The sequence below is a fragment of the Lepidothrix coronata genome, unplaced genomic scaffold (assembly GCF_001604755.1).
Source record: "Lepidothrix coronata isolate B3197 unplaced genomic scaffold, Lepidothrix_coronata-1.0 Scaffold231, whole genome shotgun sequence".
Lineage (NCBI taxonomy): Eukaryota > Metazoa > Chordata > Aves > Passeriformes > Pipridae > Lepidothrix > Lepidothrix coronata.
The window spans coordinates 1,053,512-1,077,142 of record NW_016690411.1 but is presented as its reverse complement, the minus strand read 5'-3'; the positions used below and the strand labels follow the sequence as shown (position 1 = coordinate 1,077,142).

At 38.1% G+C, this 23,631-nt stretch overlaps 1 protein-coding gene across 1 annotated transcript in view; it reads left to right on the top strand.

The window, feature by feature from the left end:
• Positions 1–23,631, top strand: part of VAV3 (vav guanine nucleotide exchange factor 3) — a 157,698-nt gene that overhangs the window by 40,166 nt on the left and 93,901 nt on the right. Inside the window, exons 3-7 of the mRNA XM_017834280.1 lie at positions 16,834–16,892; positions 17,592–17,657; positions 20,013–20,121; positions 22,784–22,876; positions 22,975–23,043. Coding sequence (XP_017689769.1) covers positions 16,834–16,892; positions 17,592–17,657; positions 20,013–20,121; positions 22,784–22,876; positions 22,975–23,043 — 396 coding nt within the window. The remainder of the gene's footprint in view (positions 1–16,833; positions 16,893–17,591; positions 17,658–20,012; positions 20,122–22,783; positions 22,877–22,974; positions 23,044–23,631) is intronic.

Below are 23,631 nucleotides of genomic sequence, written 5' to 3'. Positions count from 1 at the left end.
AAATAAATAGCTGTTTGAAACAAATGACCAGCCAGAAATAGCTGTGCAGATTTTTAAGATTATTTACTTGGCTGTTGCAACGTCTTATGCTTTTGTCTTATCTCTTAGTCACCACCAGTTTGTTTGAAAAGTACTATGTACACTTATGTATATATATTTACACTTCTGTTGAGATTTAAGCACTTGTGTATATGGCAATCTCTCTTAGAACTTATTTGCTCTACTAAATATTGGTGAGTGAAGTAGCTCTGGGTTTGTTTTGAGACCAAGTTTTAGCATGTTTTGATTTGGGGAGAACCTCCCTTAGAACTTTTCAACTAGCTAAAAAGAAATTTGAGACAAACTGAGTACTCTACGTAGGGGATGGATACAGTCTGTGATCTTTGGGAAACAAGTTTCATTCTGAGTCTTAATGCCATCATACCATTTTCAAAGTGGCGAATACATTTTGTATGTACATACATTTTGTATGTGCTCGCTTGGAGGCTGGATATAAGATGGTTTTTCTCAGTTCCATATTTTGTGGTGAAAAGTGTTTGTTGAAAGCATGATTGCACCTTATTAGAAAATGAACAGGTTTGTCCTGGCCAAAGTAGTACAAGGTTGCTTTAAATTAGGATGAATATTTTTATTTATATTAATATTAATAACACATTTTAGCATGTGGTTTGTCATTGAAAAAGAGGATTCTAAACCAGGCATATGATTTTAAATAAATAATTTATTACTGTCTCACTTTACAGACATTTTCCTTATAAAATTAAACAAATTGGAATATGAATTCATCTCTTTTTCAGACCATAGGAAAGAGTTCCTATATCTAGCAATATGATATTAAGATAATATCAACCAGAACTTAGGGAAAGAGCTTGAATACTAGATACTTAAACATAACATGCACTTTGATTTCGAACTCTTACAGAGTAATTCACATTTACATTTTGGTGTTGGTTTTTTTTAATGGAGATTTGCCACCCACAGATGGGTGGCATGAATTTGGAATCTGTAGGATTCACAACTAGACCGATTTTGAATCTTGCCTTTGTGTGTATTATTAATTAGATTAACCATGCTCATGCTGAATGTGGAGTTACATGGGAGCGCATGAGAACATTTCTATTCAAATTGTGGGGCTTTTAGGTGGTTCCTTCTGTCTGTTGTGGAAGTGACTAGTCCACCTGTGCCTTGAATAGTCTGCTAAACATCAGGGAAAGGTGCTACTTTCAGACTTGACATTAACAAAGCAATAATCATACCAAGTAGCAGAATACTCTGTCCACGGGCCGTGGGCTCTGGACAGCAGAACTCCCAGTTTCCTTCCTCTGTGCTTGGCTTTTGGTGCTGGCCTGTGTTCACCCTTGCTCTAGCTTTACACCTAAAGAATGTAATCTGTATGATCATTTCTACTTAATTATGCTTCCATCACCTAGTGTTTAAACTTGTTTTCTTTGGTTAGTTACTCTTTACTCTTCATCACTGCCTTATCTCCTTTGTGGCCTTCATTCCTTGCCTTTCTCACCACTCTGTCTTGCAGTCTGGTGTATGTCCCCCTCCCTACAGTGCTTCTTGGACCTTTTCCATTTATGCATTTCAGATTTGTTTCTGCAGTGTTGTTTTGTGTCTTGGTTTTTACTAGGAGAGTGGTCCTGTTATTCCTGTGCTTATTTAAATATGTCTTCAGATTTTTCTGTGTAGCAGGTAAGTACTTGCTATGCATAAGAAGGGAACTATAGCTCTCTTGGAATTCCTGCAATTCAGCTTCTCTTTCTCTTGAACTTGAATATGAGGGTATCTTCCTTCATTTTCGACCTCTAAAGAAGGAAATATTCAAGTTTGGTTTTGTTTGCTTCCTCCTGTATCTGATTCAGAGCATGGTTTTATACATTTAACAGTACAGCGAGACCAGTCTTTGATGTCTTGCACCAGCGAAACTCTGAAAAGGAAAAAGAGTTCTTAGCACTGATATTCTGATAAAGTTTTATTTCCTTTGTCTATACTAAAAAAAAATACCCTGACCCAGTACTCTAGAAATGAAGTTGCAAAGAAGCAACTTAGAATTTTGACACAAATTGTTCAATAAAATTATATTAAACAGTAGTCAATGTATGCATATATGAACTGCTGTGATGTCTTGGGAAGTCAGACCTGTACCACATTCACTTTTCCTGAATTTCTCAAAGTTAATTTAACTGATTCCTCATTTGACACTCTACTATAGAATCTGAGAGGAGGGTTTAGCTTTTGATTTCTAATCAGATCAGTACTCCCAAATGTGACTGAAAACTGCTAGTGGTGTTTGAATACAGAAAACAATACTTGTGTCATAGAAAACAAGCCAATAAAAAGTACTTGAGCGTTCGCACTTTTTAGAAGCCTGGATTATGAACTCCAAGAGCTGATCAAGATCTTTATAGAGACGATGCTAGATAGAAAGTAGCAAGAGTCTTGTGCCAATGCACAGCTCTGGGGTGACCCAAAAGTGCTGTGCAAGGCAGGGAAGTGTAGTGTGGTCTGTGGTGTGTTTGTGCTTTTATGGTGCATTTCTGCTTGTGTGTGTTTGCAGCAGCAGAGACTCCAAGCAGTGCTGGCAGCCTGAGTTGTCTGAGGCATAAAAAGGAAAAAAGCCATGCACCCTCCCTCCCCCCGAGAGTGTTACAGATGTACCAACTTTTGGGAGTGAAACACTTTGGTGTGAAGTCAGACTGCAAGGCCATTGTGGTGACTTGAGTTACTTAGATTCCCCTTTGCATGGAGGAGGCCACAGCTTGGCTGTTCAGACCCTTAAGTTATGACCACCCTGGCTTTTTTCACTGGGGCTGCTGGTGTATGTTCTGCTGTAGCAGGTCCTGCCAACAAGGGCTGCCGTGCTCTGCTGCTCTTGCTGCTGTTCTGTCCGCTAGCAAGTGTCTGGGCAGTGCCAAGGGGGGCACAGAGAAAGGTCTCGTCAAGTGTATGGGTGTTATGGTTCAGGGCTAGTATGGTTTCAAATCTCTGCCTGGTTCAGGGGGGACAAATAGTGATATTTGCTGTAGAAGCTAATTTGGATGCTGAGGCATTGGTTTGTTTAATTTGCACACCTGTGCCTAATAATAGACAATTTGATGCTAAAAGGCAGGGTCATCTCCTGCTGTTGACGTAGATGGAGTATGTGCAAGTAAACCACCAGGGAATGTAGTCAGGATGTTTCTGGTTATGACTAAAAGAAAAGATGTGTCTCAGGAGAGTGAATAAGAGTTAGTGAGTATAAACTTTTTTTCTCCTTAGATATTTTTCTGGGAGTCATGAAAGATGCTTTATTGCATCATTCTGTTGAGAATGAAAAGCCAAAAAGCTGTTATTTTCTGAGTCATTTCCCAGAAATGGAAAGTGAAGATGAATACAGGTGCTGGTTTAGAGGCAGTTGTTTTCACAAACTTGTGAGAGAAAGTATTGCTTTTGCCAAGTAAAAATAATGTAAGCTGATGTAGAAATTGACCTGCTTTCTATGCAGGTTCTAAGTTAGAAGATTACTTGAAAATTTTTTCAGCCCTCCAATATGAAGCTAGGAATCTAAACTTATCAATATTAGATCTTGTTCTGCTATTTGTGTGCACATTGAAAACAGGTTGCTCAGGCAGTGAAATTGGTCATTCAGTAGGTGTGGTATCAGAGTAACTACTGTGTCCTTGCTTGTTCGCAAGTGCAGAGCTCTGGGTATGCAGGGGAATTCAGCTATGAATTTGGTAATGTGAGGTAAAATGTTAAAAGCAGTCAGCATTCTCAAACACGTGTTGTGACTTGGTGCCACTGTATGAAAGCTGTTCAGTAGGAAAGAATCCATCTGACAGTGCCTCAGACCTTATGATGCCTTTAAATTGATCCATGTTAGTTCACTTGGCAGACTGAAGTCTTAAGGGAAAAAAAATGCCCTTTCTGTGAAGCTCCTCTCAGACAGAGGAGCACTGAACTAGCAAGGCAGTGAATCCTGTCAGAAGCCCTTTTTCCTTGATGTTCTGTTGGATTTTAATGAGTTGTTCTGAAGCTGGAGACCATGTGGTGCATGTTGTGAGTGTTACAGGCATGGGAAACCTAACTACAACAGTAATCAAAGATCCACTGAAAAATAAAACTTGTACTACAGTAGCCTGGCCTGTTTGTTACATATGTGACACTTAATTTTGACTGAGAACTAGACCTTCATCTTAGTATAAAATCAGTAGTTATCATTTGTTGTATGTAGGCCTTAAGGGCTTTTCTCCATACTCTACAGTGCGAGTGATAATAAAAAATGTTGTATAGGAGTGTTTTTAATGGCTATATTATTCTTGAACAATAGTAATTAAAAATTTGCAAAAGTTAAATCTAATTTTAGAACAAATGCTGTGCCTTTTACTGAGCTGATCCACATAGCTCACAAAGTCCACCTTGTGTGTGCTCTGCTTGCTGTAGGTACCTCAGCTACAGCAACAAGCTAACAGCATTAATGCAGTTAAAAGAGGAGGTTTATATGTTAATGGTTTTGTTCCTTTTTGTGGAAAACATGGATCATCTTTGTAGAAACAAATTACCACTTTCTTTGTTCTCATTTTATATTTCATTTGCTTTTCAGATTTGCTTTCCGTTTTCTTATCTTGTTTTCTATTTTGAGGTAATGATTTTGTAATCTCAAACCCTTTCAGAAGCTGACAACATCAATGCCTTTGAATGAGAGTTTTCCTCTTCCTCCATTGCCTCACTCTCCTTCCTTCAACTTTCTCACATTTTACTCCTTACATCTCTCATATTTCCCAAAACTTCAATCTCTCCAAATCCTCTGACTTTGCTGTTGTCTGAAGATGACATTTTATGCATCTGTCTCAGTTAAGCATTGCTTTATTTCACTGGTTTCGATGCTGTCTCATCCTTACTATTTTCGGTATGAGTGCAGTAAGGGAATTTCTATGCTGTTGGAAATACCTGTAAGCAGTAAAATTAGTGCTTGCCAAGTAGAAAGGGAGATATATTGAGGAACACAATTTTAAGGAACATTACAGGTAATGTGGGATAAAATAACAAGCTGTAATGCAGAATAGCTTTTTTTGAAATTTCACCATTAAGGCTGTTTTTCTCACTTTGTTTAATATTCTTCATCCTGTATACATTTTAACCAATCTCGGTTTTAGATCTGACGTTTGATATATATAAAAAAAGAAGGTAGAGATGTAACTCAGGTTAGATATGAACTACAACTTTCAGTTTGAAATTCCCCCACATAGACATTTGACCCGCGAAAATTTAATGTTCTTTAACAGAAATATTGCCTTTCACTGAGACCATAATGCCTGTGACAAACTGCCAGGAGAATATTGGTATCCTTTGAGGTTTATCTTTGTTGTTGTATGCCAGCTAAAACCAGAGCACTTACACAAAGTTGGTTGGTTGCAATGTATTTTTTCCCCAGTGTCATCTCCCCAAAATGACTTTGTGCTTTAACTGCAAAAGATGTGGGGGCCTGTTGTTCATAAAGCACAGCATGATGTGTTATCCAGATGCACCTGCTGGCCTGCAGTTGCTGTTGTATTTGTTCAGTGTGGGCCACTGCTGTGATTGACTGTAGTGGAACTAAATAACACTTAGGATATCGTGTGTGATTTGATCTCACTGTATTGGACTGAAATGCCCAACTAAATTTGTGTCAAGGGTTTCATTGGACTCTTATGTGCTACTGATGTTTTTAATCACGAACAGTTAGGACTGAAATTGGCCTTAGATGAAGTTTTATGACCTGTTACCAGTCTGGGATGTCTTCAGTTCTGTGTATTTCACAAATATTTTCAAGCACAATTCCAGAACAAAGATTTGGAAATGCCTGTAAACCCTGTAGAGTAAAAGGGAGGTACAGTCCTATGTGCCCTAAGAGGCAATCTTAATATCAGAAGTTACTGCCTCTCCTTTGCTGCCTCTGTCATACCTCTTGATGTGGCAGAGCTGGGAAATAACAGAGGAGCTTACCTCCCCTTCAGAATAACATTTTAAGAAATTGGTTCCTCCCTCTCTCTGCATATCATTATGACATGACCATGCTTATGGTTGGGTTAGAATAGCTCAGACAGTAGCAAACTGAAGTGCAGGGCAGAAACAAGTGGGTAAAGAGCACAAGGCAGAGGACAGAACTTCCTGAAGTCAATAATGCTGGTGAAATCCCAAGTGACATCTTAACAGTAAACATAACTGTACGGCTAGTGATAGGTATCTGTGGTTTGCTCTTATTTATCACAGTATCTATATCTAAAATACATAGTATGATCCCCATTCACATATTTTAAGAACTCAAAATTTTCTTTCAACCTCCAGGCAAATGAAAGCTAAAGAACAACATTTTTAAAAATACAGAGAAATCCCACTCTCTCTTGCTTGTGCAGTTCTGCAGTGGCATTTTGGAAGTGTAGTAATCTTTCTGAGGGGAAAGATAAGTACACAGATAGTACAACCTGAAAACTGCTGCATGTTCAAGGCAATAAAGCAGGAAAATAATTAAGCAATCTCAAATAAAAATAGCAAGTTAGTTTCTCTCATTCATTTTGTAATTTTCGGTATAAGGATCCAGCTCAAGGAGAATTGGGTACAAACATGATGGGAATGTAACTATTTCTTCATATTTTCTTTCACTACTGTAAGCATAGTTATATTTTTTTGTCTAAATGAACAGATGATTACGGAGAAAACCAAACCACTGTGCTTATCAGGTTTCTGTAATAGAAGCTGATAATATGGCCATTTCCATTGTAGAATGTCTCCTCAAGTTTGATTTTTTTTTTTAAATTTTGTATCAAAGGTGTTCATTTTTAAAATGAGTGGAAGACAGTGGAATGTCAGAGTTATGCCATCCAGTTTACCGCATATCCTTTTGTAGTGTTGAAGGCAAGTGCAATGCTTTTTAGTCAGTCTGATCCAATCCCTTGTCTCTTCTGATGGAGTAGAGAGATCTCTAAGAGTGTGAGGCCTGAAAGATAGTTGTGGGCTTTTGTAAGCCTCTGAGTGAGTTGGAAGGTAATTGCATCAAAGAGAACAGCTCACTTCCTTTTGCACTGCCCACTACAGCAGGGCAATCTTTTTCTTGCAGAGAATAAGGGGACAGACAATGTGTGCTTACGCCTCATAAATATTCCTGTCTTCAGAGATTGTGTACTGGAGTAAATTCAGTTCATGATTCAAGTGGACTCGGTACTGTTCAGCAAAACCAATGCTAATTGGATTTATATAGTCAATGGTTAAATTAAATTCAGAAAAGGGAGAAGCGTGGCAGTGACTGGTTCACTCAAGACAGGAAGAGAAAGATCTTCCTCTGCTTTTAGCAGAAGAGAGGAAGAAAAGCTCCATTGCACAGCCACCTCTGAATATCCTTCTTACTAGGATCAAAATTGATACGGAATCAGTTTAAATATTGAAGTGAAATAACACAGTGGGAGTGAGGAAACCGCATGTCACTTAAACTGCAGGATGCATATCCAAAACAGTATTGAAGGTGCAATCAATAATGAATATGAAAGCACTAATTTCCTTCTAAAACATTTGTATGCCAATTTTAAACATCCAAGGTCAAGAACACCCACAGTGTGTATAGATAGTGTATAAACTGGTGATTGCAGTTTAGACAATTTGCTTGTGCTTTTCAAAATGTGTAAAAATAGTCTTCTGAAGTCTGTTAAAGGGCAGTGGCAAAAGAAATGTAATTTTGGAGAACATACAGCACTGATAAACGTCCATTCCTATTTAAAGAAAACTGTTCAACATCCAATAATCGTTGATAATTCACTGTTCAGTCATTAGGGATTTTAAAAAGAATGCTTACGTTTAGGAAAAAAATAGATTGTATTAAAATATCATGTTCAAAATTCAGGAAAAAGCTGTTTTTTCCATGATTGACTACTGTTTTGACCCATATAAAATATGGTAAAAAGATCAGGGTATCATCAGTAAGAGTGCTCAGAAAACACTGAAAACAAACACTTGATCAAAGCTGAATACAGTTTGAAGATGCTGTTTGTAAGTATAGGTTATCCTACGCTATCCTATTCAGTCTCTATCTTTACAGGGGTAGTATGCTCCAAGGCAGCTTGCACTCATGCTGTTAGTTACAGTGTTCAAGTGCTCTGTTCATATGTAACACAGCAGTACTTAAAGTAAGGTTGTCATTCTTTAAGCAAGACCTTAAAAAGGGAAAAAAAACCCAACAAAACAACGGAAAAACCAACCCCAAATTTAACTCCCCTGAAGGCATGGTGAGGGGTGGAAGGTATTCATAGAATCAAAACCACGAGCTGCAGACAGGAAGCAACTGCTAGAACTCCCTCCCCCTGTGCCTGCTTTGGGGAGTCTCTGGGCCTTTTGGACAAAATGAACCAAGAGATGAGCAGGACTGTGCTGCTTGTGCAATTTGGACTTTTTCAGATCCTTGTAAGAGCAAAGCTGTCAAGGGAATCTTTCATACTTTTGGATTAGCAACTGTAGCCCCGTCGCTGACCTCAAACTTGGAAAAGAATGGGATTTTAAGCATGATTTGTGTTTAATGTGCATACATTTGTGTCCATAATTAGATATTGATTATTAAAGACTTGCTCATTATGGTCCTAATAACATGGCATTGAGTTTTACGGATTCCTGGAGAGCATTTGGTTTTGTTTCTCCTCCTTTAATGTTTAGGATTCACGTGTGCAGTTAGTTATGTCAGCCAGTCCCACTTTTCTAGTTCAGGAGTTTGCATGATCAGCCTTATCACCCCTGATAAAAGGGATAAAATGTTAAAAATGTTCAGTGTGCAAAAGGGGAAGGAAGGCTTTGGTTAGTGAGGGGTCCAAGCAGCCCTTTGCTGTTGTTGGAAACAACATTTATGTTTTTAACTAGTGACCTAGAGAAAAACGCTATAGATACTTTACATCTGTAATGTAAACATATGACATCAAGTGTTGCTTGGTCTAATTTAGAGATGTGAAAAGAAAACAACAGAACTTTGTTTTGGATATTTCTAACTTAATGTCAGATGTTCCATTTTTACTAAAAGAGGTAAATATGCTTGCCCTTAACTTGTCCTTTTGGATATCAGGTCATCTGTTCTCGTATCTTCCAGGGTGGTTTTTAAAAATTGCATTCTCCTGTCTCTCTGTCTCTGCCTGCCTTCCTGGTGCTCAGTTGCCTTCCTCACCTCTGGTTCTTACAAGGCTTTGGAGAAAACATTGCATCTTCTATAATTGTTGATTCCCCAGGGCTTTTGAAGTCCCAGCAGTTTGCATCTCTGTAGTTAGCTTATCTACAAACAGAAAGAGGCAACACCCAGGAGGTTTTTTTGTCTTGTCTACTTTTTTTTTTTCCTCTGGAAAAGCTTTCCTGCCACTTTGTTGTGAAGACACTGTGGAGGCACTGGAGAAAATGGGTACTGGAGGAGGCTTCCCTAGGGCAATGTGTGTATGGTATGAAGGTCGGCATGCCTGCAGCCAGCAGAACCTCTGAGCTCTCCTCTCGAAGCTGGGAGCTGGGGCTCAGTGCTCAGAGGAAATGTGCATGACTGCCAAAACCAGCTTTTACAGCAGCCTTACCCTTGCTGCTTCTGCATGAAAGCATTTGGCACCTGGTTGCAAACCTTTTTTTCCAGAGTTGCTGGCAGGCTGCTGTCAGTCACACAGACTTGGCTCTGGGTTGTGCATTTCTTTGCCATGGGACAGTTGGTCTGTTTTCCTTACTGCTACTATGCCAGCGCTAAGCCTTGATGGGAAAGAGGGATGAAGTAGTCCTCAGATGTGTTTCCTGAGGATGTAGCCCAGTGAAAATGGAAGAATGGACATGGAATGAGAGAGGCCAGAATCAGGGTAGCTGAAGGTAGTGTTTTTGGGAAAACAGGCAGCATCCCACAGCTGGCGATTATCCTGGTGGAAAGTAAATCTGTTGTAAATCTGACAGTAAATCTGGCTTTCCTTTGGGTTGCACCTATCAGTGCTCTACACCTAAAGCTTGTATTTGATTATTTGAATGAGATGAAAATCGGTATTTGTTTAATGAGACCCAGACCATTACATGTCTACCTGCTGGAGGTCTGCAGTCTGCTGAGTTCCTAAGAAGATGTTGGTGCAGGTGCCAGTTGGTGTAAATTGTCTTTCACATCGTTGTGTCTGTATGACTTCAATTCTTCAATGCATGCTATCACAGTATTTAGTAAAGGCATATTTGCACAACTGGTATTTCAAATTTGCTTTTTGTTTTTAAGGGCCTGTTAGAGGTGCCAGTATGGAAGATGAAGGCTTGCTTTTAGGTCATGGTTTTTCTTTTTCTTTGTCTCTTCTCCTCTCCCCCCCCCCTTTTTTTTTTTTTTTTTCTTCCCCCCTTTCTTTTCTTTTTCATGAGTTTTCATTTGTTTTGCCTTTTGGAAAAGCCCTCATCCTTTCTCCTTCCCTAGAGGCTTGTGGTTTGATTAAAACTAACCTGAACCAAAACAGACTACTAACACACTACCCGAACGAGGCAGATGGAGAGAAAACGTTCAATTTAACTTACGAACATACTTTACTTGGAATAATATGCTCATTAGATCAGCAGCTGTGTAATCACCCTGGAGTTGTCTAGCTACATCTCCTTTTTTTTTTAACATCTGTTAACCAAGTCAAATGTAAATTTAGCAGTTCTTAGAGGTCTTTTGGTTCGAAAGTTAGTGATGAATTAGTGTAAAATATTAATATGTCTTCCCCGCCTCCCCCTTTCCTCCCCTCCAAATGAAGTATTGATCCAGGGCTGTCCAGAGCCTGGTAAACTCCACAGTAGCAAATGGTAAACCTTCTTCCTTAATATAAGTAGTTTCAGAATATGTATAGCAATTTTATCTTCTCTCTGAGTGACAGAGACATAAAATGATGATTTCTCTTTCTCCTCCTCCTCACCAATCTGATGTGTGAGTGAAAACAGCTTAATGGAAACTCACTCAGCATGTGGGCACGACTAGCAGTTCTGGCTTTAAAATGTCCTGGATATGTGGCACTGAAAATTGACCTCATAAGATCCCTACCCTTGTGATGCAGAGCACATATTACTTTGTGTTCTGTAGAAACATGGGAGTTCTATTTGCATTAGCCTTGATTTTCATAATCTGCCAAGTGTATGCACATATCCAGATAATTAATATGTGCATGTACACATCTCAAGACTTCCTACCTTTCAATAATCCTAATTTGAGTCTCTAAAAGATTCTATGGTGAATTTCTCCTGTGAAATTAAACCCTCTTATATTTTTCATGCCAAAACCAATATGCCCTTCTTTCAATCAAAGGTTTCAGGTTATAAAAGGAGGAAAAAACCCAGAAAATGTAACATAGCCCTGATAAGTAGTCTAAAGTGTGTGTAAGCATTTTATATTCATGGTTGTCTTGCTGATAAATTTTACTTGGAAACCAATTGGAAGCTTATGTAGTATTTTTCTTGTATGACAACACATCCTTTATTAAATGAGCAAATGCCTTTTTTACAGGCTTTTGAAGAAATTGATTCTTGAAATGACACTGGTTACTTACACTGATACTGCATGCACAAGTGAACGGTGCTAAGATTTTGTCAAGCATGGGGAGTAAAGCATCCTTCTTTCTGGGTAACAAATTACAGGTCTGCTCACTTCCCTGAAAAAGCAAATAGCAGCCCTGTAGTTTCCTTTGAGAAGGTATCTGAACCAGTGTTATGCAGCCATCAGGCTCTCTTCATGGCTAGAGTTTAGCTTAAGAGTAGGAACAACTACATGTAAAACAGGTATTTTTATAATCTTCTTACACTGCTACACTTCATTATAACTCAAAGTCAGCCAACCAACCAGAACTATTTCAAAGTCTGTTGATAAGGGGGCATATTAATGTAATTACAGATTTAAAGTTTTCTTGAACATAAGAGTGCTCTTCCAACCCAGAGGCTGGAATGGAGACAGACCATGGCCAAGGAGCTTATCAGCTCCTCCAAAGGATTAATTTTCCTATATAGTTGAAGATTTTTCTTCCTCCAAAATTTGATGAAGTAAAATAAGACCTGTTTATGAAGAAACCCATGTGAATGTGTCAAAAAGTAGGTTGGTATTGGAAACATTTTTCGTTGGCGGATAACTGCTTTATGTTATGCTAGTATGTTTCCACGTGTCTGCTAGAAAAATTCACTTCAAGGGAGGGAGTAAAGCTAAGTTTTCAACAAATTGCAATGCTCAACTACTAAGCTAGATGCCCAGACTTTGAAAAACTACTTGATGCATAATACAGTTGTGAATTCTTGGTGACTTTTACCATGTCTTAAAAACACATCCTGATTTAAGTGCCTACATAGAAGCAACTGCTTTGATAATCTAACCACAAGTAAGTCTTTCTAGGTTTTACTGGCATAATCTATCAAACTGTTGCCATCAACATTTGTTGATCACATAATATTTTCAGTTGAAGTAAACATCAGAAATACAAATATGGGCCTAGTCCTTACAGCAGCTGTCAGAAGCAAGGAAATGTTGCCTGTTTGGGGAGAAAGTGGGTTGCAAAATGATTTACTTCTGTTTCTTCTAAAAGTGGAAAAGTACTTTTAAAATGTATTTCATCTGTTTTTTTAACTGCATGATTTGCAAGTTCTTCTTTAAAGAAACAAGATTAAAAAGGGATACCACCAAAATATAAAGACACATTTCAAACTCAGATGCACCACTGCTATGGGAAGAAGTAAAATAGTCCCTCTAGTGTACTGCTGCTGTAAGCAGGCACAGGAACATCTGATGTGATTTTCTGAAGAGCATGGCTGCAGAAAATTACAAAATAGTGTTTTGGCAGGGGGTATTAAAGTCCTTACATAAACTGGAGACTCTGACCTACAACAGTAAGTCAAGTGAAACAATAATAAATAATAAGCTGAAAAAAATGCACTTAGAATAATTAATGAAGTAGAGAGTTAATATGTAGTGTGAGCAGTGCCTGAAACATGAATGAGGAGCAGAGCCACTCACCAGGGTGTGGGCTGAGATGTGCTTCCTCTTTCAGGGCCATAGATTTGAATTTCATGTTGTGTTTTGCATAAACTGGCTATGTACTGAAAAACAAACTTGGATGTTCATATCTTCTTGAAGTGAGCATGACTTTGATGTGACTTCTAAAAACTTGCTTAACCTCTGTCTGATGGTGTTAGGCAGTGTAGAGGAGCTGTACTGAGGCGGGTGCAGTGAGGCTTCCTTTTATATCTGGAAGTCTCTTGCTAACATCTCAGTGTTAGGTTCCCTGCAGGAGAGTTACAGTTACTAAGTTTTCAGTGTGCAGGAATGTAGACGTTGTAGAAACATTTCTTTTTTCATGTGTCAATGCTACTCTTTACTCAGCATCTGTTTTTTGCTGACTGTTCCAAGTAATAGTGTGTGCAAAGGCTCTGCAGCCCTTTGTGCAGTTGTTTATCACAGAGCAGAGCCAGGCATGGAAGCCCTGTTGTTTTGAACTTTGTACAAGCAAGAAATGCTACTTTTGCACTTAAAATAAGATCCAGTTAAGCCTCATTCAAAGGTGCAGGAGCATGGGTCAGAGTCCTTGCTGTGAAAGAAAACTGGGCAATCATTTAGGGTTAAATGGGTAAAAGGGATTAAAGCTCTGCTGAAAGGAAGAGAACAAGGCAAAAAAAGCACATGAAAAGCATTAAATTGAATGTTATGGCCTTTAATGTGTATGGTACATAGTAATTTTGGAGTTCAGAATTGCACTATATTATAGGCTCCCTCATGCAACTGTACAGGGCTTCAAACTAGCACTGTTCTGAAAAACTCCTGAGTCTTTTCTTTGTGAGTTTGAAAATCAGACATTTTTCTGGATTTAATTTTGTTTTGATGAATGACTATTGAAATTCTGATCATTTATCTGACAACTCAGCCCATACATAACAGCAACCATGTACATGGACCTTGAAATTTGGGGATGATTAGTTGTTCCTGCAGTGGCTCGGAACCAAACAACGGAAACTTCGTGTGGAAGGAGAAGCTTTCTTTTCCTCACTTTATGTTGGAGCAAAGACATTGACATGTATGTGATATGGAAATAGTGTGTTGCCCAGAAGTGGTAGTTTCATGTGTGATTACTGGTGTGAGTATTCTGGACATTTTCTCAGAATTCTTTAAGAAACCATAACTGTGAGAAACACACCCCTCAGTAGGCACGGTTCTGTTCCTTGACTGAGTGCTGTCTTAAGGTTCAGTTTAGTAAAAGTAGTCAGTGGGTGAACATTACCTTTTCTTCTGTGGAGGTTATGTCTGTATTTTAATCTTAACTAAAGACTAGTGTGCTTGATGGTTTTAAGTTCTTAATTGTGTTATTTTGAAATAAAATAGTGATCTCTGCCCATTACCTTTCCCCTTTTTGTGATGCCAGTGTGGCCACACTTTGTCACTTAGTTCTGGAGAACGCAGTGTGTCTCTGGTGAGATGCTGACAGCTGTTGTGTTGATGACCATTTTCTTCTTACCAGATTATCCAGTGTTCAGTTTTCGATAGAGATCTGTCTGTTGGCTTCCTAGCTTGTTAGTTTGCTCTTCCTGCAGTGCCAAACCACCTCCCTTCTAAGAGCAGTGAAAATTATTAGTAGTCTTTTGTTGTCTCTAGTAATATAGTTCCTTTCTCTGTCCTTTTCTGGGTGCATATTCTTGTAAACACTCCTCTGGCTTCCTCAGTGTGTGTGTCATCGTGTGTCACCATGCCCATCCCCTCCAAGTTTTCACATCAGTTCCTGAAAAAGGTTTTCTATTCCTCTTAATTTATAAATTTTGCTTTTGTTTGTGTTCATATTGATAGCTGTAAAATGTGATTTGGCGGTACATTTTGGGAATAATATTTGCTAGTTACTTACCTAAAATTGATAGTTTCATTTGTACAGCTTGTTTTTTTGTGTTATTTTGAAGCAACCATAATTAGCTGTGAAGAGTAAGCTGTACCTCTGCTGGGTTTGATTATTCTAGATAAGTGAGAATCCCTCTAAGGAAAATGGTCTGTGTGGGTGGAACAGTTTGCAAAAGATTTTTTGTGTGCTGGGAAGTAACATGTTAAAACAAGAAAGGGATATTCAGTTAACCAGACTTGCCCCCCTTTGTTTTTAGCATTAAGCCTCTTTTACCGTGATTTTGCCAATTAATGTCCACCCATCTGTTAGATCATTTTCCAGCTACTGAATTTTCAGTTAACTTCTCATACTGTCTTGTCTCCTGTGGCTTAGCAGTCCTTGCAACCCTGCACTGGAATTCTTGCAGGTGTGCAGAGACAGATTCTGGTCTGGTGTGGAAACCGCAACTCCCCTGCAACAGTAACACTTGGTAAAGGAGTATTTTTTCCCTTTTGACCTTTTGATTACTGTGAAATAGTTTTTAATTAACTTTGTAATTTATTTGGTCAACTTTTATTCACAATTCCTAAAACTTATTCTAGGCCATGTTGCAATTCTTCTGTTCAAATGGGACTATGTGCCCCATTATGTTCATAGCATATTTATTTATTTTTATAATTCTTTCTGTTTGCTGTAAGGCAAAATCAGTTTTTCTGTGACATTCATTTTCATAGCAGCTTACATGAACCCCAAATGTGCCTTTCACAGGAGTAATTTAATGTTGTTAATTCTTAATTTTACTCATCTGCATATGAGATATGATTCACTTTGGAGGCTTTGTTACTTCGGTTTAAACTCTGTAGTATGTGATTATTCTCTGTGCTTTTTACTTTGTCATTCTCCTGTGTAAACATGTAATTTTCATTCCTTTGAGAGATGCACTTTTAACTCTCTTTTATGGTCAGGGTAGTCTTGTAGTTAAAATTTCAAAAATAAACAGTTGAATTTGTAGACATCATTCCCAAATGCCTGTGAAATGTAGAATTGCTGTACTGAATTTTGATACTGCTGATAAAAACCTTCTTTGGCGATTTCAGCCTAATATGAATTTTAAGTTGAAAAGATCCAAGCTGAAACTTCTGGGAATTTCAGGGGAAACCTTCATTTGAAGCATAGAAATTCAGACAGGGTGTCATTTTGGGTCTTTTTCTCTCTCTAGCAAACAAGACTTGCCAATCTGATAGTTCCCAGTATACCAGAAAATACTTGTGACATAGAGGACATGCTGGGCAGAGTCAAAATAGGTCTTCTATTGTTACAGTTGCCAGCAAAACAACTCCACCTTTGTGACTGTATGTGTGTGTGTATCCAACATTCCTTAATGCTTCCCTCGCTTTTTGCATAGCCTTTAGCACTTATAGGACGTATTTTCTTAGAATGACACCTTCCATACTGCTGCCATATTCCAAAGAAAAGAAAGCTTCTAGGCTCCTTCGCGTAGCTTTGGCTGTGGGGCCGATGAAGAGATCGATGAGATCAATCCGTGCCCTCCCAACCGGTCCTGCATGGCCGCCTTCTGCCTTGGCCTCTGGCTCCCTCTGCGGGTCACTGTGTGCCGAAGCTCAAATCCATACGGTTTTCTTTCTGGAGCTACAGTAAGAATCCCAAATATTTAGCACGGTCTGTGAGATAAAATTTGTGTACAAGTGCATCCAGGTCCAATTGCGAATCGAATGTCTGATTTGTGACATATATCACCTGGTTTTAAATCCACTTAAATTAGCTTTTACTTGTAAAGGAGAGTTCCCTTTTCTTCTCTTTGCGGTTCCAACACATATCCCAGTACAAAAGCACCTAGGACCAGCTAGGGTGAAATCCGTGGAAGTTTGGTGCACTCAGTGTTTGACACAGCCAGATTCTCTGTCTGTTTATATAATTTGAAGTAGTGCTGCTGATAATGAAACAATAGAGAACAAAATGTTTTATTGCTTCTGTTCTCCAACTAATCACAGTTTGTTTCTTTCCTCTCCAGGTGATAGAAACACTTTCAAAACTTTCTCGCACTCCTATTGCATTAGGTACAGGAATAAGGTATGTTATTGCTGTAATGGATGGTGGGAGTAATGCCTCTGGCATGGTGCTCCTTGGAAAGGTTAGAGGCAGTAAAGACTGTGTCCCCCACTAAGAATTTCTCTAGTTGTAACCCAGAATACCCAGTGGCAGCTAACCAAGGCTCTGGACCTCTGAGGAGTTATGAAAGGCATCTGCTACCTCTGGTACATTTACTGAAGTGCCTGAACTCTATGTACTTCTCATGCTGAAACTTCAGGTGAACAAATGAGCAGCTGGTATTGCAGAACTTGTGTGATAGTAGTGACACAGGATCACAAGTCAAGCTGATGCAGTGTTGATTTATGTAAAGACCAAGGGGTTTTCTCTTCTTCCTTCCTCCAAGTTCGTGAAATTCTCATTTTCAAAAAGAAACCAAAAACCCCACAACCAGACCTAATGTGACAGTTTTGCTGATTTTCCCCCCCACACTTGAAAAATGACAATGATGTGTATTAGTAGTGATTTATAACAACCCCCTCCAGTAGGATGTTTATTATATTAAGTGTCCGTTCACATATAGGAGTCTAAATACATATATACTGTTCATCAGAGAAAGAGAGGAACATACAAACACATTAGCATGCAGTAATCTGTGTGAAAATCTTAGAAACCAAACAAAATCCCACTGTATGACTAGGCTAGTGCTGTGTATAATTAATGCTGTATTTCTTTCTATAGGCCCTTCCCTACAGAAGAAAGCATTGATGATGAAGATGTCTACAAAGGTCTTCCTGATTTAATAGAGTATGTTGTAAATATTTAATTAATGATTTTGGCTTTCAGTTGCATGCTGTTATTTATATGATGTTATAGAACACATAGTGTTAATGAAAATGAGATATTTAAAAATATTTTGTTAGCAATTATGCTGAGCAGGAAGAATTAATTATGAAAGCTTGTTTGAATAATTGTGATACATTTGTATATGTAAGGAAGCTTAGAATCAGATTCTATGTTTCATGGAGGGGGCTGGTAGCAAAGTAAATAAACAAATGTGTTTCTAAATGATCTTTGTACTATGAGAATGCTTTCAGAAAGTTGAAATATCAGTTGTAAGAGACCCAAGGAAATTTACTTGAACTTGCAAACAAAATGCATGTTTGGATCATAATTCAAGTGGATTGTTTCCCTAAAGTCAATGAAATTGTGCATATGTATGCATTTGCCTCTTTTGGGTGTTTGCAGGATTGTCAGGATACCCTTGTATTCTATGGCTAGGACCGCTAAAGGTCCATTAGGAATCATGTTGGACAAGAGCTCAGAGCTCAGTGCCCCAAAGCTCGAAGCTCCTCCAGCACTCACCTCATTAGTGCTGCCTGGGCTCTGGACACACTGTATGTTGCTTGTTGCAATGTGGTGAAGGAGCTGCTGTTCACACCAGGGATTTGTTTTCTTAATGCCTGTAAAGAAGGGAAACACCACCGTTATTAGCATTGCTCAATTTACCACTTGCCCTGCATAGCTTGTCCTTGTTTCCTGCAGCTGTCTCATAGATAATTGCTTTTCACTCTGTGTACTTGAAGGTGCAGAAGGTAGGAGTTGCAGTCTCCTCTGAGAGATCCAAGTGGGCTAGAAATGATGTCCTCATCTCTTAGATGTGGTGGCATTAGCACTGCTTGAAAATAATATTTCTACCAATTCTTAAATAGGTATATAAATTCAGTACTGGAAGACAGTCTTAAAAAAAAAGTTAATAAACCAAATAAATTGATATTCGTAGCTCTTTTTTGCATCAAATGACAAATATGATTAACTGAAATTTGATAGTTGCATGCTGTCTCAACTGTGGAGAAAGCAATTAATGACTAAGAAACAAAAGTGTCACTGAATGATGCAAATGGTCCACATTTTTTACTTTCTCTTAATTATTAGTGAGTGTATTTGGCTGAAATTAATTTAATTGTGCCTGAGTTTAAATGGTGTCTGAAGAAGTCTTGTCAGAAAGAGCTGCAGTAGTTAAAGTACTCTGTTTTTTGCCAGCTTTTGTTCCCTGGAGCAGAGGTGGTAAAATAGAGTGTGTCTGCTGCATCTGACAGCTGCCAGTGTATAATGTGAAGAGCTGGCATACCATCACTGTGAGCTGAAATGTTAGACTAACCTGTTGGTTTTTACTCTGAAGGATTTCAGTGTTGTCTTCCAAGAGGAAAAAATCTCAAAATTGTCAGCACATCTGATCCAGTTTCTGTATTATTATTGTGACTGGAGTGCTTTCAATATCTTTTAGAGTTCTTTTGTAGATATATCCGGAGAAATAGGAGTAAAAGATATTATGGGCTTGATACTAGCACAAAGTAGGAAAAACTCTAGCAGGACTAACTCTAATGAAGCCTGAATTAGCTTAGGGTAGAGTTGAGCCTTAATTTATGCCTTATTTCTGTAGTCTGGGTATTAAGAGAACATTTCTGGTGAACTGTCTATAATTTTCAGTTTGATAGGTTACTTTTTTAATTTTCAAGTAGCTGAAAGTTGCCATGTGATAGTTAAGATACTGCCTTATGGAGTGGAGGGACAGAGTCTCAGGTGCTGGCTCTGCAGTCTTTAGTGTATATTCACAGAATCACAGAATAACTCAATCTTCTGAGTTGGAAGGGACCCACAAGGATCACTGAGTTTAACTCTTAAGTGATTGGCCCATATGGGGATCACAAACCTACACCTTGGTGTTATTAGCACCGTGCTCTAAGCAATTTTACCCCAGATAATCCTTTCTTTAGGCAGAGAGAAGACCTGTAACAGCGCCTGGCATCCCAGTGAAGTGGAGGCAGCTCCTCTTCACTGGATGTGTTGGGAGAAGGGTCAAAGAGAAGAGGACATCTGGATAGTAGCTCATGACAAAACTGTCCTGACGTATTGCTTTTTCTGTATGGTTTAGGTCCTGTGTGGTTCTAAATTCGTGTAGTCTTCAGTATTGTGTGGATTTTGTACAATTGTCTTTTAAATGCATTGAGAAAAGAAAATTAATGGACTTAATTTCCCTTAATGAGATCTTCCCATTAGATATTCAAATAATTAATCTGTTTGTTTACTGTAGAAACTTGTTTTATGAGAAGTAGTCCCTTGCAGCTGTGCTGCAGCTTTTTCCTCCTCTTGTCTTTTCAGTGAAACTGGTGTTGATGAAGATGAAGACTTGTATGATTGTGTCTATGGAGAAGATGAAGGTGGAGAGGTTTATGAAGACCTAATGAAAAATGAAGCAGCACAGCAACCTGTATGTTTTCCAATTCCATGCTACTTTGGAACAATAGCAGTTATCTTTTTGAAAGTTGAAATTATCTCTTTATAGCTAGTTTCATTGAAACTTCACTCATGCTCAGCTGCATCCTGAGTTCTCATGTCCAGTGCTTTATCTCCTGTGTAAAACTTCACAGGCTGTTTTGATAAAGGGTCAAACATTAACTACGGTAATTTTTTGAAAGAAATATAATTTTTAAATGAAATACAGTAATTTAAGTTGGCTAGTTATGAATAGAAAAACCAGCTGTTTAAAAAGCAATTAATGGAACTGCTTACTTGAAAGTTTCCTGCCTCCAAAATTGTTAAAATATTGTGAAATGCTGTTGTTTGAGCCATAATTTGGACAACTTACTTAACAAGGGCAACAGAATTGTTTCATACTAATGAATTTCCTGCTTATTCAACCATGTAGTTTTTATTGATCATTAGGTTGCCATTATCTTGTGAAGTAAACTGTACCACTAAGTTTTCTCTAGCAGTAGCTGACCTTTGAAGGCAGTTCTTCTCATCTGTATTGCTATTTGCACATTATTTCTTATTCCCTCTCTTTTTTTTATTGCACTCAAATTCTAGAAGTTTATGGTACAGATAGAAAAATTGATATGTTAATTTCTGCCAAAACTGTCCGTGAGAATGATCTTTTTGGGTTAGGTGAACGCAAAACTGAAGTGAATGGTTTTAAGTGGAATCCCAGGATTTGTTTGCATTGCACATATGAGAGCTGGTAAACAAAAGCACCCACATTTTGTGAATGGATATAAGATATTGAGTACAGCAGTATTGGGGCAAATACTGCAAGGCATCTGAACAGTACTGGGCTCGCAAAGGTAGAGGTGAAAAATAACTGAAAGTCTAAATAACATCAAATTCTAATACTTTATTGAGATTAATTAACTACAGTTAACTGTGACAATGTCTGCTTCCTCCTACCAAAGAACTTGGGACTAAAGACTTGAGATAAGGGTGATCATCAGATGATGATGCTTGCAAAGTACAGTTCTTCTGATAAGATTGTATTTTTGCAAAATGGTTACTTTTGTCTGCATCTGATGAAGATGGCACCTTAACATTTGTTGTGGGAAAATTAAAAAACTGCATGAGCTTGGTTTTCAAGAAGCATTTCTGAGATTGCAGCACGTGGTAGATGAGAGTGAGAAGCCATTTCCACCTGCAGGAGCTGCTTGTAGAGTCATGTGGAGACAGAGAAGAGTAAAGGAGATTGGTCAAAACAGCAAACAAGTGTGAGCAGTGACCAAGCTTTCTGTGCCTGATTTGCAACTTGGCATCTAGTTGAGGTGGTAGGAGTACATTTCCCACTCTACAGAGGTGATCAAGCAGTGTCATAGGGGCTGTATGTGGCTCATGGGCAGTTGAAGTGTGGCTTGCTATTTGCTGTGGTGTGCTTAGCATGTGTGTCAGGTAGCCCGGTAGTAGAGAGAGGGAGTGGAAGGAGTCTAGCTCTTGAACACAGCAGTAGCTAATTGTTAAAATTTCAAGTTTAAAAGTTTTGCTGCTCTTAGAAGAGAAGTGTTTTGTTCAAAAGTTTCTTTTTGTTTGTTTTGTCCCCCCCCCCTTAAGTGGAAAGAACTGTAGTACTAAATTTCTAGTCCTGATTCCCTCTGTATGTGAATAACATCTAGTCATCAGGTGTATTAACATGTAGCAATATGGATTCCCTACACTGGGTGAAAATAGGTAAGAAACAGCCAGGGATATGCTGAAGGATAATACAAATCCATAAATAGGTTTCAGAAAGGATGTGATAGTACTGTTGCTTATTGGTTTAGGAGAAAACACTTGGGATTAATTACTGCTTTTAATTGCAAGAGCCTGTCCAGTTACTATGTGAGGTCTCCAAGCTGACCTGTATATCTCCAGATCTTGCTTGACACAAATGATTCCATATCTTCTTCCAGTTGTTTACTCTTTTATTTGAAACCAGATTTTATTGAGGCTTCAAGTTATTGATGCTAATGCTGTAAATCTGACCTTTGGTAAGACTGCTTGTAAACTATTTTTTTAGAGTTCTGGGCTGATAATTACTTCAATTTTCTATGAGTCTGGTGGTTTACATGGAAAACTTCCAGGGTCTCTTTGGAGACACACACATACGTATGTAAGAGCTGAACTTGGAGGTCACTGCACTTCCTGATTTGAGGACATACTCCTATTGTGTCTGAAGAGAAACCCCTCCTTGATATCTAAAAGGGAAAAAACTGTAAATAAGTGCAGGGATTAGACTGAATCCAATATTTATGGCAATGCAAAGTTGCTTACATGATTTAGCCCCATTAAGTTTAATGGAATTATTAACTGCTGAGTATTTTAAATAAGATTTCTCAGTCTGGATGTAAATTAAATGTGACCTTGTGTTTCAGCTTCCAAAGTACATGCAGATACTTCAGCATTTTATGTCTAAACATTAACTTTTCATAATATTATTTTGATTTTACTAAAGTCATCAGCTAATTGAACATTAAAATATTCTAGGTTATTGCTGTCATCTTTGGAGGCTGCAGTACTCAGAGAATTTCAGGAAGCAGTTATCCTAATTGCATAATTCTAAACAAATAAAAACATTTGTTATCCATTAGGTGCCTGTTAATGACTTAAACTTGACTCCATTGTAATTGCAGAAATATACTGAAAATGACATAAGAAGCTGTTGTCTTGCTGAAATAAAGCAAACGGAAGAGAAATACACGGAAACTCTGGAATCGATTGAGAAAGTAAGATGTGACTTACAGCGTTGTAACATGCATTTTCATAGCAGTCTAGAAAATACAAGTACAAAAGCCAATGTTTATGTAATTTCTTTTTCTTGCAGTTTTTCATGGTGCCATTGAAAAGATTTCTGTCAGCATCAGAATTTGATACTGTTTTCATCAATATTCCTGTGAGTAATTGCATATTTAATGAACAGATATAAGGCTCAGAGCTGATTGTGATATATTTGTGTTGTATGTTACTGTACAAAACGATTATTTGAAATACAGTGCACAGTATGTTTATGTGGATATTAGATGATAAGGATGTGCACTATTCAATTTTTTCTTTCTGCTTGAGGGAATAGGGTAAGATAAATAGTATTATCCTGTCAGATAGTGAGTGATTAAAAGCTAATAATTTCTAGAAATGGATTATCTTTAAATAAATGCTGGTATTTTAGTGATGGTACAAAGTTGTGAGTGTTAAGTTACCTATCACTGTGTACTGAGTATCTGTAGCTGCTCTGCAAAAGCTTGTAACTGCTCTGGCTCTGACATCATTGAAGACACTTGAAAGTTAACATAACTTGGTTTTGGATTTGGAATCTGGTGCTGGAAAGGATAAGGAATTCCTGTGTGAACTATCTAGGAGACCTCTTATTTGACTGAAATAATCATGGTTTCTGTGATTGGTACTTTGTCGCATTTATTTTTGGCTTAATAATAATCTTATGACAATTTACATACATTTGTAGTTAATATAAGTATTCAGCATA